The sequence below is a fragment of the Ammospiza caudacuta genome, chromosome 33, assembly GCF_027887145.1.
Source record: "Ammospiza caudacuta isolate bAmmCau1 chromosome 33, bAmmCau1.pri, whole genome shotgun sequence".
Lineage (NCBI taxonomy): Eukaryota > Metazoa > Chordata > Aves > Passeriformes > Passerellidae > Ammospiza > Ammospiza caudacuta.
Window position 1 is genome coordinate 1,092,634 of NC_080625.1, and position 14,925 is coordinate 1,107,558.

Consider the following 14,925-nt stretch of genomic DNA (forward strand, 5'->3'; position numbering starts at 1 on the left):
TTGTGCAGGGGGAATTTGGGGCAGATTTGGGGTTTTGGGGCCGTTTTGGGGTTATTTGGGGTGGGATTTTTGGGGGAATTCTGGGATTTTTTCGGGAATTTTTTCGGGAGTTCTGGTGTCCTCACTCAATGTCCGGGCCCGCCGCAGCAGCAGTGTCATCACTGCAGGTTGTGCAGGTGCAGGGGGTCCCCGTTCTGGGGCAGATTTTGGGGGTTTGGGACCATTTTTGGGTTATTTCGGGTGGGATTTTTGGAGGAATTTCCGGATTTTTTTGGGAATTCTGGGATTTTTTGGGGGAATTTTGGGGATTTTGGGGATTTTCGGGATTTCCACTCACTGTCCGGGCCCGCCGCAGCGGCAGTGTCAGTGCTGGACGTTGTGCAGGGGGAATTTGGGGCAGATTTGGGGTTTTGGGGCCGTTTTGGGGTTATTTGGGGTGGGATTTTTTTGGGAATTCCGGGATTTTTTCGGGAATTTTTTCGGGAGTTCTGGTGTCCTCACTCACTGTCCGGGCCCGCCGCAGTAGCAGTAGCAGTGCTGGAGGTTGTGCAGGTGCGGGGGGTCCCAGTCCAGCGCCCCCAGCGCGTACGGCAGCACCGACTTCATCCTCAGCATCGCCCGCGCCCGCGGGCCCCGCCGGAGAGCCCCGCCGCGCTGGAAACGGGGAGAAACAGGGAAAAATGGGAAAAAACACCGGGAATGAACATCGGGAATTCACACTGAGAATGGCCCCGCCGGAGAGCCCCGCCGCGCTGGGAATGGGGAGAAAAACGGGGAAAATGGGAAAAAACACCGGGAATGAACATCGGGAATTCACACTGAGAATGGCCCCGCCGGAGAGCCCCGCCGCGCTGGGGAAAAACACGGGGAAAATGGGAAAAAATGGGAATAAACACCGGGAATAAACATCGGGAATTCACACTGAGAATGGCCCCGCCGGAGCGCGCCACCGCGCTGGAAAATGGGGAGAAAAACGGGGAAAATGGGAAAAAACACCGGGAATGAACATTGGGAATAAACACTGAGAATGGCCCTGCTGGAGAGCGCCGCCGCGCTGGGGAAAAACACGGGGAAAATGGGAAAAATGGGAATAAACACCGGGAATAAACACCGGGAATTCACACTGAGAATGGCCCTGCTGGAGAGCGCCGCCGCGCTGGGGAAAAACACGGGGAAAATGGGAAAAAATGGGAATAAACACCGGGAATTGCATCCTCAGCATCGCCCGCGCCCGCGGGCCCCGCCGGAGAGCCCCGCCGCGCTGGAAACGGGGAGAAAAACGGGGAAAATGGGAATAAACACCGGGAATGAACACCGGGAATAAACATCGGGAATTCACACTGAGAATGGCCCCACCGGAGCGCGCCGCCACGCTGGGGAAAAAAACGGGGAAAATGGGAAAAAATGGGAAAAAACACCGGGAATGAACACTGAGAATGGCCCCGCTGGAGAGCGCTGCCGCGCTGGGGAAAAAAACGGGGAAAATGGGAAAAAATGGGAATAAACATCGGGAATTGCATCCACAGCCTGCGGGCCCCGCCGGAGAGCCCCGCCGCGCTGGGGAAAAACGGGAAAAATGGGGAAAAATGGGAATAAACACCGGGAATAAACATCGGGAATTCACACTGAGAATGGCCCCGCCGGAGCGCGCCGCCGCGCTGGAAATGGGGAGAAAAACGGGGAAAATGGGAAAAAACACCGGGAATAAACACCGGGAATAAACACTGAGAATGGCCCTGCTGGAGAGCGCCGCCGCGCTGGGGAAAAACACGGGGAAAATGGGAAAAAATGGGAATAAACACCGGGAATTGCATCCTCAGCATCGCCCGCGCCCGCGGGCCCCGCCGGAGAGCGCAGCCGCGCTGGAAACGGGGAGAAAAACGGGGAAAATGGGAAAAAACACCGGGAATGAACATCGGGAATTCACACTGAGAATGGCCCTGCTGGAGAGCGCCGCCGCGCTGGGAAATGGGGATAAAAACGGGGAAAATGGGAAAAAACACCGGGAATAAACATCGGGAATTCACACTGAGAATGGCCCCACCGGAGCGCGCCGCCGCGCTGGGGAAAAAAACGGGGAAAATGGGAAAAAATGGGAATAAACATCGGGAATTGCATCCACAGCCTGCGGGCCCCGCCGGAGAGCCCCGCCGCGCTGGGGAAAAACGGGAAAAATGGGGAAAAATGGGAATAAACACCGGGAATAAACATCGGGAATTCACACTGAGAATGGCCCCGCCGGAGCGCGCCGCCGCGCTGGAAATGGGGAGAAAAACGGGGAAAATGGGAAAAAACATCGGGAATAAACATCGGGAATTCACACTGAGAATGGCCCTGCTGGAGAGCGCCGCCGCGCTGGGGAAAAAAACGGGGAAAATGGGAAAAAATGGGAATAAACACCGGGAATAAACACCGGGAATTGCATCCCGAGCATCGCCTGCACCTGCGGGCCCCGCGTCAGAGCGTCGCCGCGCTGGAAATGGGGAAAAAATGGTAAAAAATGGGAATAAACACCGGGAATTGCATCCACAGCATCGCCCCGCCAGAGAGCGCAGCCGCGCTGGGGGAAAAAATGGGGAAAATGGGAAAAAATGGGAATAAACAGCGGGAATAAACATCGGGAATTCACACTGAGAATGGCCCCGCCGGAGCGCGCCACCGCGCTGGAAAACGGGGAGAAAAACGGGGAAAATGGGAAAAAACACCGGGAATGAACACCGGGAATAAACACTGAGAATGGCCCTGCTGGAGAGCGCCGCCGCGCTGGGGAAAAACACGGGGAAAATGGGAAAAAATGGGAATAAACACCGGGAATTGCATCCACAGCATCGCCCGCGCCCGCGGGCCCCGCCGGAGAGCGCAGCCGCGCTGGAAACGGGGAGAAAAACGGGGAAAATGGGAAAAAACACCGGGAATGAACATCGGGAATTCACACTGAGAATGGCCCCGCCGGAGAGCCCCGCCGCGCTGGGGAAAAACACGGGGAAAATGGGAAAAAATGGGAATAAACACCGGGAATTGCATCCACAGCATCGCCCCGCCAGAGAGCGCCGCCGCGCTGGGGGAAAAAATGGGGAAAATGGGAAAAAATGGGAATAAACAGCGGGAATAAACATCGGGAATTCACACTGAGAATGGCCCCGCTGGAGCGCGCCGCTGCGCTGGAAAACGGGGAGAAAAACGGGGAAAATGGGAAAAAACACCGGGAATGAACATCGGGAATAAACACTGAGAATGGCCCTGCTGGAGAGCGCCGCCGCGCTGGGGGAAAAACACGGGGAAAATGGGAAAAAATGGGAATAAACATCGGGAATTGCATCCACAGCCTGCGGGCCCCACCGGAGAGCCCCGCCGCGCTGGGGAAAAACGGGAAAAATGGGGAAAAATGGGAATAAACACCGGGAATAAACATCGGGAATTCACACTGAGATTGGCCCGCCGGAGCGCGCCGCCGCGCTGGAAATGGGGAGAAAAACGGGGAAAATGGGAAAAAACATCGGGAATAAACACTGAAAATGGGAAAAAACACCGGGAATAAACACTGAGAATGGCCCCGCCGGAGCGCGCCGCTGCGCTGGGGAAAAAAACGGGGAAAATGGGAAAAAATGGGAATAAACACCGGGAATAAACACCAGGAATGGCCCCACCCGGAGAGCTCCGCTGGGAATAAAATCCGGGAATAAACACCGGGAATTCCAGCAGGAATGGCCTCGCCCTGCCGGGATGGGAAAAACGGGGGAAAATGGGAATAAACACCGGGAATTACAGCGGGAATTACACCGGGAATGGTCTCACTGAGAGCCCCGCCCCCCCGGAATGGGAAAAACAGGGAAAAAATGGGAATTGGACTGGGAAAAACCAGGAATAAACACCGGGAATTCACACCGGGAGTGGCGCCGCCTCAGAGCCCCGCCCCGCTGGGAAACACACCGAGAATAAAAACCGGGAATTAACGGGAATTCCAGCGGGGATTAACGGGAATTCCAGTGGGAATTAACGGGAATAAACACCGGGGATTAACGGGAATTCCAGCGGGGATTAACGGGAATTCCAGCGGGGATTAACGGGAATTCCAGCGGGGATTAACGGGAATCCCAGTGGGGATTAATGGGAATAAACACCGGGAATTAACGGGAATTCCAGTGGGGATTAACAGGAATAAACACCGGGGATTAACGGGAATTCCAGTAGGAATTAACGGGAATCCCAGTGGGAATTAACGGGAATCCCAGTGGGGATTAACAGGAATAAACACTGGGCATTAACGGGAATTCCAGTGGGGATTAATGGGAATCCCAGCGGGAATTAACGGGAATCCCAGCGGGAATTAATGGGAATCCCAGCGGGGATTAACGGGAATTCCAGCGGGGATTAACGGGAATCGCAGCAGGAGTTCACAGCAGGAATTCCTGTGGGAATTAACGGGAATAAACACCGGGGATTAACGGGAATCCCAGTGGGGATTAACAGGAATTCCAGTGGGGATTAATGGGAATTCCGGGGGGATTAACGGGAATTCCAGGGGGGATTAACGGGAATCCCAGGGGGGATTAATGGGAATTCCAGGGGGGATTAACGGGAATCCCAGGGGGGATTAATGGGAATCGCAGCAGGAGTTCACAGCAGGAATTCCAGCGGGGATTAACGGGAATTCCAGGGGGGATTAACGGGAATTCCAGCGGGGATTAACGGGAATTCCAGCGGGGATTATCGGGAATTCCAGGGGGGATTACCGAGAATTAACACTGGGATTTACAGCAGGAAAACACCGGGAATTACACCAGGGATGGATGGGGGAAACACCGGGAAAACACCAGGAATTACGGTGGGGATTGACGGGAATTGCACCATAAAGACACTGGGAATTAATGGGAAAAACCCGGGAATTCCAGCGGGAATTATAGTGGGAATTAATGGGAATATCCCGGGAATTCCAGCAGGAATTCCAGTGGGAATTAACGGGGAAAACAGCGGGAATTACAGCGGGAATTACTGGGAATGACACCGGGAATGAACAGGGAAACAGCGGGAATTCCAGTGGGAATTCCAGCAGGAATGAATGGGAATAACATCAGGAATTCCCACTGGGAATTGGTTGTGAATCACACTGGGAATTAAAGGGAAAAACCTGGGAATTCCAGTGGGAATGACAGCGGAAAGCAGCTGGAAAACAGCAGGAATTCCAGCGGGAACGAACGGGAATGACACCGGGAAAAAGACGGCAACGACAGCGGGAATTCAGGGGGAAAACCTGGGAATCACAGCGGGAATGAAGGGGAAAAGCTGGGAATTCCAGCAGGAATCAGCAGGAAACACCGGGAATTCCAGCGGGAATTAATGGGGAAAATCCAGGAATTCCAGTGGGAATTAATGGGGAAAACACTGGGAATTCCAGCGGGAATTAATGGGGAAAACACCGGGAATTCCAGCGGGAATTAATGGGGAAAATCCAGGAATTCCAGTGGGAATTAATGGGGAAAACACTGGGAATTCCAGCGGGAATTAATGGGGAAAACACCGGGAATTCCAGCGGGAATTAATGGGGAAAATCCAGGAATTCCAGCAGGAATTAGCAGGACAACACCGGGAATTCCAGTGGGAATTAATGGGGAAAATCCAGGAATTCCAGCGGGAATTAATGGGCGAAACACCGGGAATTCCAGCGGGAATTAATGGGGAAAACACTGGGAATTCCAGCAGGAATTAATGGGGAAAATCCAGGAATTCCAGCGGGAATCAGTGGGGAAAACACCGGGAATTCCAGTGGGAATTAATGGGGAAAACCTGGGAATTCCAGCGGGAATTCCAGCGAGAATTAATGGGGAAAACCCGGGAATTCCAGCAGGAATTAGCAGGAAAAACCTGTTACATTTTGGGGAATTTTTGGGGACTTTTTGGTTTTTTATTTTTTTATTTTTGTCGAATTTTGGGGATTTTGGGGGGATTTTCAGGATCTTTTTGGGGACTTTTTGGGGAATTTTTGGGGAATTTCTTTTTTTTATTTTTTGTCGAATTTTGGAGGGACTTTCAGGACCTTTTTGGCAACTTTTGGGGACCTTTTGGGGAATTTTTTTTTTTTTTTGGTTGAATTTTTGGGGGGATTTTTTGGGGGGATTTTTTGGGGAAATTTTTTGGGATTTTTTATTTTTTATTTTTTGTTGAAATTTTGGGGGGATTTTTTGGGGGGATTTTTGGGACTTTTTGGGGAAATTTTTTGTTAATTTTTTGTTGAATTTTTGGGGGGATCTTTTGGGGAATTTTTTGGGCAACTTTTTGGGCAAATTTTTGGGTGATTTTTTTTGGGGACTTTTTTGGGGAATTTTTTTTTTTTTTTTAATTTTTTGTTGAATTTTTGGGGGGATTTTTTGGGAGCAATTTTTGGGAGAATTTTTTGGGGAATTTTTTGGGGAAATTTTTTTTTTTTTTTCGTTGAATTTTTGGGGGGATTTTTTGGGGGAATTTTTTGGGGGGAATTTTTTGGGCGATTCTTTGGGGGAATTTTTTGGGGAATTTTTTTTTTTTTATTATTTTTTGTTGAATTTTTGGGGGGATTTTTGGGGGAATTTTTTGGGCAATTTTTTGGGGGAATTTTTTGGGGGGAATTTTTGTGGAAATTTTTTTTTTTTTATTTTTTGTTGAATTTTTGGGCGGATTTTTTTGGGGGAATTTTTTTTTTAATTTTTTGTTGCATTTTTGGGGGGATTTTTTGGGGGAATTTTTTGGGGGAATTTTTTGGGGAATTTTTTTTTTTTTTAATTTTTGGGGGGATTTTTTGGGGCAATTTTTTGGGCAATTTTTTGGGGAATTTTTTGGGGGGAATTTTTTGGGGGGATTTTTTTGGCGATTTTTTTGGGGGGATTTTTTGGGGGATTTTTTGGGGGAATTTTTTGGGGGATTTTTTTTTCTTTTTTTGTTGAATTTTTGTTGAATTTTTGGGGATTTTTTTGGGGGGAATTTTTTTGGGGAATTTTTTGGGGGGAATTTTTGGGGGGATTTTTTGGGGGAATTTTTTGGGGAATTTTTGGGACTTTTTAGGAAATTTTTTTTTATTTATTTTTTGTTGAATTTTTGGGGGGATTTTTTGGGGGGACTTTTTGGGCGATTTTTTGGGGGGAATTTTTTAGGGAATTTTTGTTTTTTTTATTTTTTGTTGAATTTTTGGGGGAATTTTTGGGGCAATTTTTTGGGGAATTTTTTGGGGGAAATTTTTTGGGGAATTTTTTTGGGCAATTTTTTTGGGGAATTTTTTGGGGGAAATTTTTTGGGGAATTTTTTTGGGCAATTTTTTTGGGGAATTTTTTGGGGGGAATTTTTTGGGGGGAATTTTTTGGGGGGATTTTTTTGGGGGGAAGTTTTTGGGGAATTTTTGGGGGATTTTTTGGCAATTGTGGCCTCACCTTGGTGGCCACGGCGAAGACGCAGCGGCGGCAGCTCCAGGGGCCGGCACCGCCCGGGGCCGGGGGCGCGTGGCAGCGCTGGTGGTACGCTGGGAATAATTCGGGAATTCCGGGAATTCTCTGGGAATTCCACGGGAATTCCGCACCCCCAGCCCCTCCCCCTCTTCCCCCGCCATTATTCCCTTTTTTTGGGTGGTTTTTCTGCCCCAAATCCAATTTTTTCCCCATTTTCCCCATATTTTTCCCGTTCCTCCCGGGTTTTTTTCCCCATTTTCCACCCCCATTCCCACCTCTCCCATTTTCCCACCCAAATCCCGGTTTTTTCCCCATTTTCCCCACTTTTGAGGGGATTTTCCCACCCCTCCCTCACTTTCCCAATAAAATTCCCATTTTCCCCACCCTTCCCCCCTTAATTCCCCCTTTTCCCACTCCCATTCCCATTTTCCAATCCCAATCCCATTTTTTTCCCCATTTTTCACTTTTTTTTCCCATTTTTCCCCCTTTGGAGGGGATTTTCCCACTCTTTCCCCATTTTCCCACTCTCTGTTCCCATTTCCCCCCATTTGCCACCCAAGTTCAATTTTCCCACCCAAATCAAATTTTTCCCCATTTTTCCCCATTTTTCCCCATTTTTCCCCATTTTTCCCACTTTTGAGGGGATTCTCCCATTTTTCCCATTTCCCTCCATTTTCCCATTAAAATTCCCATTTTTCCCCACCCATCACATCCCAATTCCCTTTCCCCCCCATTTTCCCACCCAAATCCAATTATTTTTCATTTTTCCTCCATTTTTCCCACTTTTGAGAGGATTCTCCCATTTTTTCCATCCCCCCCCATTTTCCCATTAAAATTCCCATTTTTCCCCTCAATTCCCAATTTTCCCACTCCCATTTCCCACCCCAAATCCAATTATTTCTCATTTTTTCTCCATTATTCCCATTTTTGAGAGAATTCTCCCATTTTCCCCATTCCCTCCCATTTTCCCACCAAAATTCCCATTTTTTTCCCACCTTCCCCCCTCAGTTCCCATTTCCCCCATTTTCCCACTCCCATTTTCCCACCCCAATCCCATTTTCCCCAATTTTTCCTCCATTTTTCCCACTTTTGAGAGGATTCTCCCATTTTTTCCATCCCCCCCATTTTCCCACTAAAATTCCTGGTTTTCCCCTCAATTCCCAATTTTCCCACTCCCACTCCCATTTCCCACCCCAAATCCAATTATTTCTCATTTTTCCTCCATTATTCCATCTTTTGAGAGGATTCTCCCATTTTTCCCATTCCCTCCCATTTTCCCATTAAAATTCCCATTTTTTTTCCCACCTTCCCCCCTCAATTCCCAATTTTCCCACTCCCATTCCCATTTTCCCACCCAAATCCCATTTTTCCCCATTTTTCCCATTCTGGAGGGGATTTTCCCACCCTTTTCCCATTTCCCCATTCCATATTCCCATTTCCCCATTTTCCACCCCAATCCCATTTTCCCCATTTTTTCTCAATTTTCTCCACATTTGAGGGGATTCTCCCATTTTTCCCATTCCCCTCCCATTTTCCCATTCAAATTCCCATTTTTCCCATTCCCACCCATTTTCCCATTCAAATTCCCAATTTTTTCCATTTTCCCACCCAAATCCCATTTTCCCACTCTCTATTCCCATTCCCCGAATTTCCCTGTTCTCCCCATTTTTATCCTCATTTTTATCCCAGATTTTCCCATTTTCTCTCCCCATTCCCCCCATTTTTCCCTTAATTTTTTTTTCAGTTTTTCCCCTGTTTCTCTCCCCATTTCCTCCATTTTTATCCCCATTTTTGCCCCCGTTTTTATCTGCTTTTCCCGGGTTTTCTCCCCATTTTCCCCTATTTTTCCCCAGGGTTTTTTTCCCATTTTCCTCCCCGTTTCCCGCGTTTTTCTCCCCATTTCCCCCCCGTTTTTTCCCCGTTTTTTCCCGTTTTTTCCCCATTTTCCCCCCGTTTTTTCCCCGTTTTTCTCCCCATTTTCCCCCCGTTTTTTCCCCATTTTCCCCCCGTTTTTCCCCATTTCCCCCCCGTTTTTTCCCCATTTCCCCCCCGTTTTTTCCCCGTTTTTTTCCCCGGTCGTGGCCGCATTTCCTGCACCGGACCAGGGAGGAATTTTCGGGATTTTTCCCCCTTTTTTTCCCCTTTTTTCCCCCCGTTTTTTCCCTGCCCGTGGCCGCACTTCCCGCACCAGACCAGGGAATTTTCAGAATTTTTTCCCCCGTTTTTCTCCCGTTTCTCCCCTGTTTTTCCCGGGTTTTCTTTCCCGTTTTTCCCGTTTTTTTCCCCATTTCCCCCGTTTTTTCCCTGACCGTGGCCGCACTTCCCCCATCGCACCAGGGAATTTTCGGGATTTTTTTCCCTCCATTTTTCCCCTTTTCCTCGGCTTTTTCCCCTCCGTTTTCTCCCATTTTTCCCCAGGTTTTTTTCCGGTTTTTCCCGTTTTCCCCCCTGATTTTTCCTACCGATTTTTCCCCATTTTCCCCCATTTTTCCCGGGTTTTTCCCCCGTTTTTCGCTGACCGTGGCCGCATTTCCCGCACCGCACCAGGGAATTTTCGGGATTTTTTCCCCCATTTTTCTCCCCGTTTTTCTCCCGTTTTCTCCCCGTTTTTTTCCCTTTTTTACCGGATTTTCTCCCCATTTTTCCCCAGGCTTTTTTCCCGTTTTTCCCATTTTCCTCCCCAGTTTCTCCCCAATTTTCCCCGGATTTTTCCCCCCCGTTTCCCCCGATTTTCCCCAGGTTTTTTTCCCGTTTTCCCCATTTTTATTCCCGTTTTTTCCCGTTTTATCCCCATTTTCCCCGTTTTCCGCTGACCGTGGCCGCACTTCCCGCAGCGCACCAGGCAATTTTCGGGTTTTTTTCCCCCTTTTTTCCCTGATTTTTCCCCAGTTTTTTCCCGTTTTCCCCCATTTTCCCCTCAGTTTTTTTTTTTCCCATTTTCCCCCCAGGTTTTTTTCCCGTTTTCCCCATTTTTATTCCCATTTTTATCCGCATTTTTCCGCTGACCGTGGCCGCACTTCCCGCAGCGCACCAGGGAATTTTCGGGATTTTTTTCCCCCTTTTCTCCCTGATTTTTCCCCAGTTTTTCCCCGTTTTCCCCCATTTTCCCCCCAGGTTTTTTTTCCCGTTTTCCCCATTTTTATCCCCATTTTTCCGCTGACCGTGGCCGCACTTCCCACAGCACACCAGGGAATTCTCGAGATTTTTTCCCCCTATTTTCCCTGATTTTTCCCCAGATTTTTTCCCATTTTCCCCCATGTTTTTTTCCCATTTTCCCCCCATTTTTATCCCCATTTTTTTCCCCATTTTTCCGCTGACCGTGACCGCACATGCCGCAGCGCACCAGGGAATTTTCGGGATTTTTTCCCCCTATTTTCCCTGATTTTTTCCCCCCGTTTTCCCCCATTTTTCCCCAGGTTTTTTCCCATTTTACCCCCAGGTTTTTTTCCCGTTTTCCCCATTTTTATCCCCATTTTTATCCGCATTTTTTCCCCCATGTTTCCGCCTACCGTGGCCGCACTTCCCGCACCGCACCAGGGAATTTTCGGCATTTCTGCCCCCATTTTCCCCCGTTTTTTTCCCGGATTTTCCCCCCCGTTTTCCCCCATTTCCCCCCCGTTTTCCCCCCATTTTCCCCCCAGGTTTTTTCCCCGTTTTCCCCATTTTTATCCCCATTTTTATCCCCATTTTCCCCCATGTTTCCGCCTACCGTGGCCGCACATCGCGCACCGCACCAGGCAATTTTGGGCATTTCTGCCCCCGTTTTCCCCCGTTTTTTTCCCGGATTTTTCCCCCCGTTTTCCCCCATTTCCCCCCCGTTTTCCCCCATTTTCCCCCCAGGTTTTTTTCCCGTTTTCCCCATTTTTATCCCCATGTTTCCGCCTACCGTGCCCGCACTTCCCGCAGCGCACCAGGCAATTTTCGGGATTTTTTCCCCCTATTTTCCCTGATTTTTTCCCCCATTTTTCCCCAGGTTTTTTCCCATTTTTTCCCGTTTTTTCCCCATTTTTTCCCCCATGTTTCCGCCTACCGTGGCCGCACACCCCGCACCGCACCAGGGAATTTTCGGCATTTCTGCCCCCACTTTCCCCCGTTTTTTTCCCTGATTTTTTCCCCCCGTTTTCCCCCATTTTCCCCCCAGGTTTTTTTCCCCTTTTCCCCATTTTTATCCCCATTTTTTCCCCCATGTTTCCGCCTACCGTGGCCGCACATCCCGCAGCGCACCAGGCAATTTTCGGGATTTTTTCCCCCTATTTTCCCTGATTTTTTCCCCCCGTTTTCCCCCATTTTTCCCCAGGTTTTTTCCCATTTTACCCCCAGGTTTTTTTCCCGTTTTCCCCATTTTTATCCCCATTTTTATCCGCATTTTTTCCCCCATGTTTCCGCCTACCGTAGCCGCACTTCCCGCACCGCACCAGGGAATTTTCGGCATTTCTGCCCCCATTTTCCCCCGTTTTTTTCCCGGATTTTCCCCCCCGTTTTCCCCCATTTTCCCCCCAGTTTTTTTCCCCGTTTTCCCCATTTTTATCCCCATTTTCCCCCACGTTTCCGCCTACCGTGGCCGCACACCCCGCACCGCACCAGGGAATTTTCGGCATTTCTGCCCCCACTTTCCCCCGTTTTTTTCCCTGATTTTTTCCCCCCGTTTCCCCCCATTTTCCCCCCAGGTTTTTTTCCCGTTTTCCCCATTTTTCTCCCCATTTTTACCCCCACGTTTCCGCCTACCGTGCCCGCACATCCCGCAGCGCACCAGGCAATTTTCGGGATTTTTTCCCCCTATTTTCCCTGATTTTTTCCCCCCGTTTTCCCCCATTTTCCCCCAGGTTTTTTCCCATTTTCCCCCCAGGTTTTTTTCCCGTTTTCCCCATTTTTATCCCCATTTTTCCCCACGTTTCCGCCTACCGTGCCCGCACATCGCGCACCGCACCAGGCCATTTTCGGGGTTCCGGCCGCCGCCGGCGCAGACGCAGCACGCGGGGTCCCCCCCGGGCGCGGCCGCTGGGGGGCGCCAGGAGCGCACCGGAGCATTAATTACCGTTAATTACCGCTAATCACCGCTAATTCACCGCTAATTGCCGGCTAATGAGTCCCTGATTGGGGGGCTAACCGGGAATCGCGGCTCACCGGGGCTGATGTCTTTCCAGAGAACGAAAAATTGGGAATTGTCCTCGAACTGGATCTGACAGCCCCGGCCGGAGGCGTCCACCTGCGGGGAGCGGGGGGGGTGGGGGGATTTTGGGGGGGTTTTGGGGGGATTTGGGGGATTTTGGGGGGATTTCGGGGGAGGGTTTGGGATTTCGGGGGAGGGTTTGGGATTTCGGGGTGTTTGAGGGGATTTTGGGGGGATTTGGGGGGGATTTGGGGGATTTGGGGGGGATTTGGGGGATTTTAGGATTTCGGGGGGGATTTTGGGGGGATTTTGGGGGGATTTCGGGGGGGGTTTGGGATTTCGGGGTGTTTGAGGGGATTTAGGGGGGATTTTGGGGGGATTTGGGGGAATTTTGGGGGGATTTGGGGGGATTTTGGGGATTTGGGGGGGATTTGAAGGATTTTTGGGATTTTGGGGGGATTTCGGGGGGGGGGTTGAGGGGATTTGGGGGATTTTGGGGATTTGGGGGGATTTGGGTGGGATTTTGGGGGATTCCGGGGGTGTTTGAGGGGATTTTGGGGGAATTTTGGGGGGATTTGGGGGAATTTTGGGATTTCGGGGGGATTTGGGGGGATTTCGAGGGGGGGGTTGGGATTTTGGGGAGATTTGGGGGGGATTTGGGGGATTTGGGGGGGATTTCGTGGGGGGTTTTGGGATTTGGGGGATTTGGGGGATTTTGGGGGAATTTCGGGGGGATTTGGGGGGGATTTCGGGGGGGGGTTTGAGGGAATTTTGGGGGGATTCCGGGGGGCTTTGAGGGGATTTGGGGGGGATTTTGGGGATTTTGGGGGGATTTCGGGGGGGGTTGGGATTTCGGGGGGATTTCGTGGTGTTTGAGGGGATTTTGGGGGGATTTTGGGGCGATTTGGGAGAATTTTGGGGGGGATTTGGGGGATTTTGGGATTTCGGGGGGATTTGGGGGATTTCGGGGGGGTTTTTGGGATTTCGGGGGGATTTGGGGGGGATTTGGGGGATTTTTGGGATTTTGGGGGGATTTCGGGGGGGGGTTTGAGGGGATTTTGGGGGGGGATTTGGGGGATTTTGGGGGGAGATTTGGGGGATTTTGGGGGGGGATTTGGGGGAATTTCGGGGGGGGTTTGAGGGGATTTTGGGGGGATTCCGGGGGGGGTTTGGGATTTTGGGGGAGATTTGGGGGAATTTTGGGATTTTGGGGGGATTTCGGGGGGGGGGGTTGAGGGGATTTTGGGGATTTTGGGGATTTGGGGGGATTTGGGGGATTTTTGGGATTTTGGGGGGGATTTGTGGGATTTGGGGGAATTTTGGGGGGATTTCGGGGCTTTTTGGGGATTTCGGGGGGGTTTGAGGGGATTTTAGGGGCTTTGGGAGGGTTATGGGAGGCATTCGCGAGGGCATTTGGGGGGATTTCGGGGCGATTTGCGGAGTTTTGAGGGATTTGGGGCTATCGGGGGATTTGGCAGATTTTGGGGGAATTTTAGCGGGGTTTTGGGGCGTTTGGGAAGGGCTTTGGGGAGATTTGGGGGATTTGGGGAGATATCAGGAGATTTGGGGGGGATTTTGGGGGGTGTTAGGGGAGTTTGGAGGATTTGGGAGGAGATTTTTGGGGGGACCGAGGGGGATTTGGGGGGATTTTTTTTGGGGGGGGGGATTGGGGGATTTGGGAGATTGAGGGGGATTTGGGGGGACTTTGAGGCGATTTGGGACAGGATTTGGGGGGATTTGGGAGGGGGTTTGGCGACATTGGGGAGATTCTGGGGGATTTGGGGGGTTTTCGGGATTTGGGGGGATTGAGGGGGGATTTTGGGGCAGTTTTGGGGGATTTTAGGGGCTGGGTTTGTCTGGTTTGAGCCGATTTTGGGGGGGTTTAGGGCAGTTTTGGGCTGGTTTTGGGGTGTTTTGGGCTGTTTGGGGGAGTTTGGGGGTGTTCCGGGGGTGGTTTTGGGCTGTTTTGGGAGTTTGGGGGTGTTCCGGGGGTGGTTTTGGGCTGTTTCGGGCTGTTTCGGGCTGTTTTGGGCTGTTTTGGGCTGTTTTGGGAGTTTGGGGGTGTTCCGGGGGTGGTTTTGGGCTGTTTCGGGCCGGTTTGCGATGTTTCAGGGATGCTTTAGGGGCGTTTCAGTGGTGAGTTCTGGGTTAGCTTGGGGTGGTTTTGGGGAGTTTTGGGGCTGCTTTGGGCTGGTTTAGGATTATTTTGGGGCTGTTTTCGGGCTGTTCTGGGATTATTTTGGGGCTCTTTGTGGCTGCTTTAGGGTTATTTTGGGGCTGGTTTTGCTCTCATTTTTGTGCTTTTTTGGGGTTGGGTTTGCTCTGATTTTTGGGATTTTTTTGGCGCTTTTTTTTGGTGTTTTGGGTTGTTTTGGGCCTGGGTTTTGTCTCAGTTTTGGGGCT

The 14,925-nt window shown here is 50.5% G+C and overlaps 1 protein-coding gene across 1 annotated transcript in view; it reads right to left on the reverse strand.

The window, feature by feature from the left end:
- The window catches only part of PHF1 (PHD finger protein 1), a 39,705-nt gene that overhangs the window by 16,158 nt on the left and 8,622 nt on the right, over positions 1–14,925 (reverse strand). The window contains exons 4-7 of the mRNA XM_058822527.1: positions 12,537–12,618; positions 12,315–12,410; positions 7,398–7,486; positions 506–654 (exon numbers count right to left, since the gene is read on the reverse strand). Of these exons, the coding sequence (XP_058678510.1) occupies positions 506–654; positions 7,398–7,486; positions 12,315–12,410; positions 12,537–12,618 (416 nt within the window). The remainder of the gene's footprint in view (positions 1–505; positions 655–7,397; positions 7,487–12,314; positions 12,411–12,536; positions 12,619–14,925) is intronic.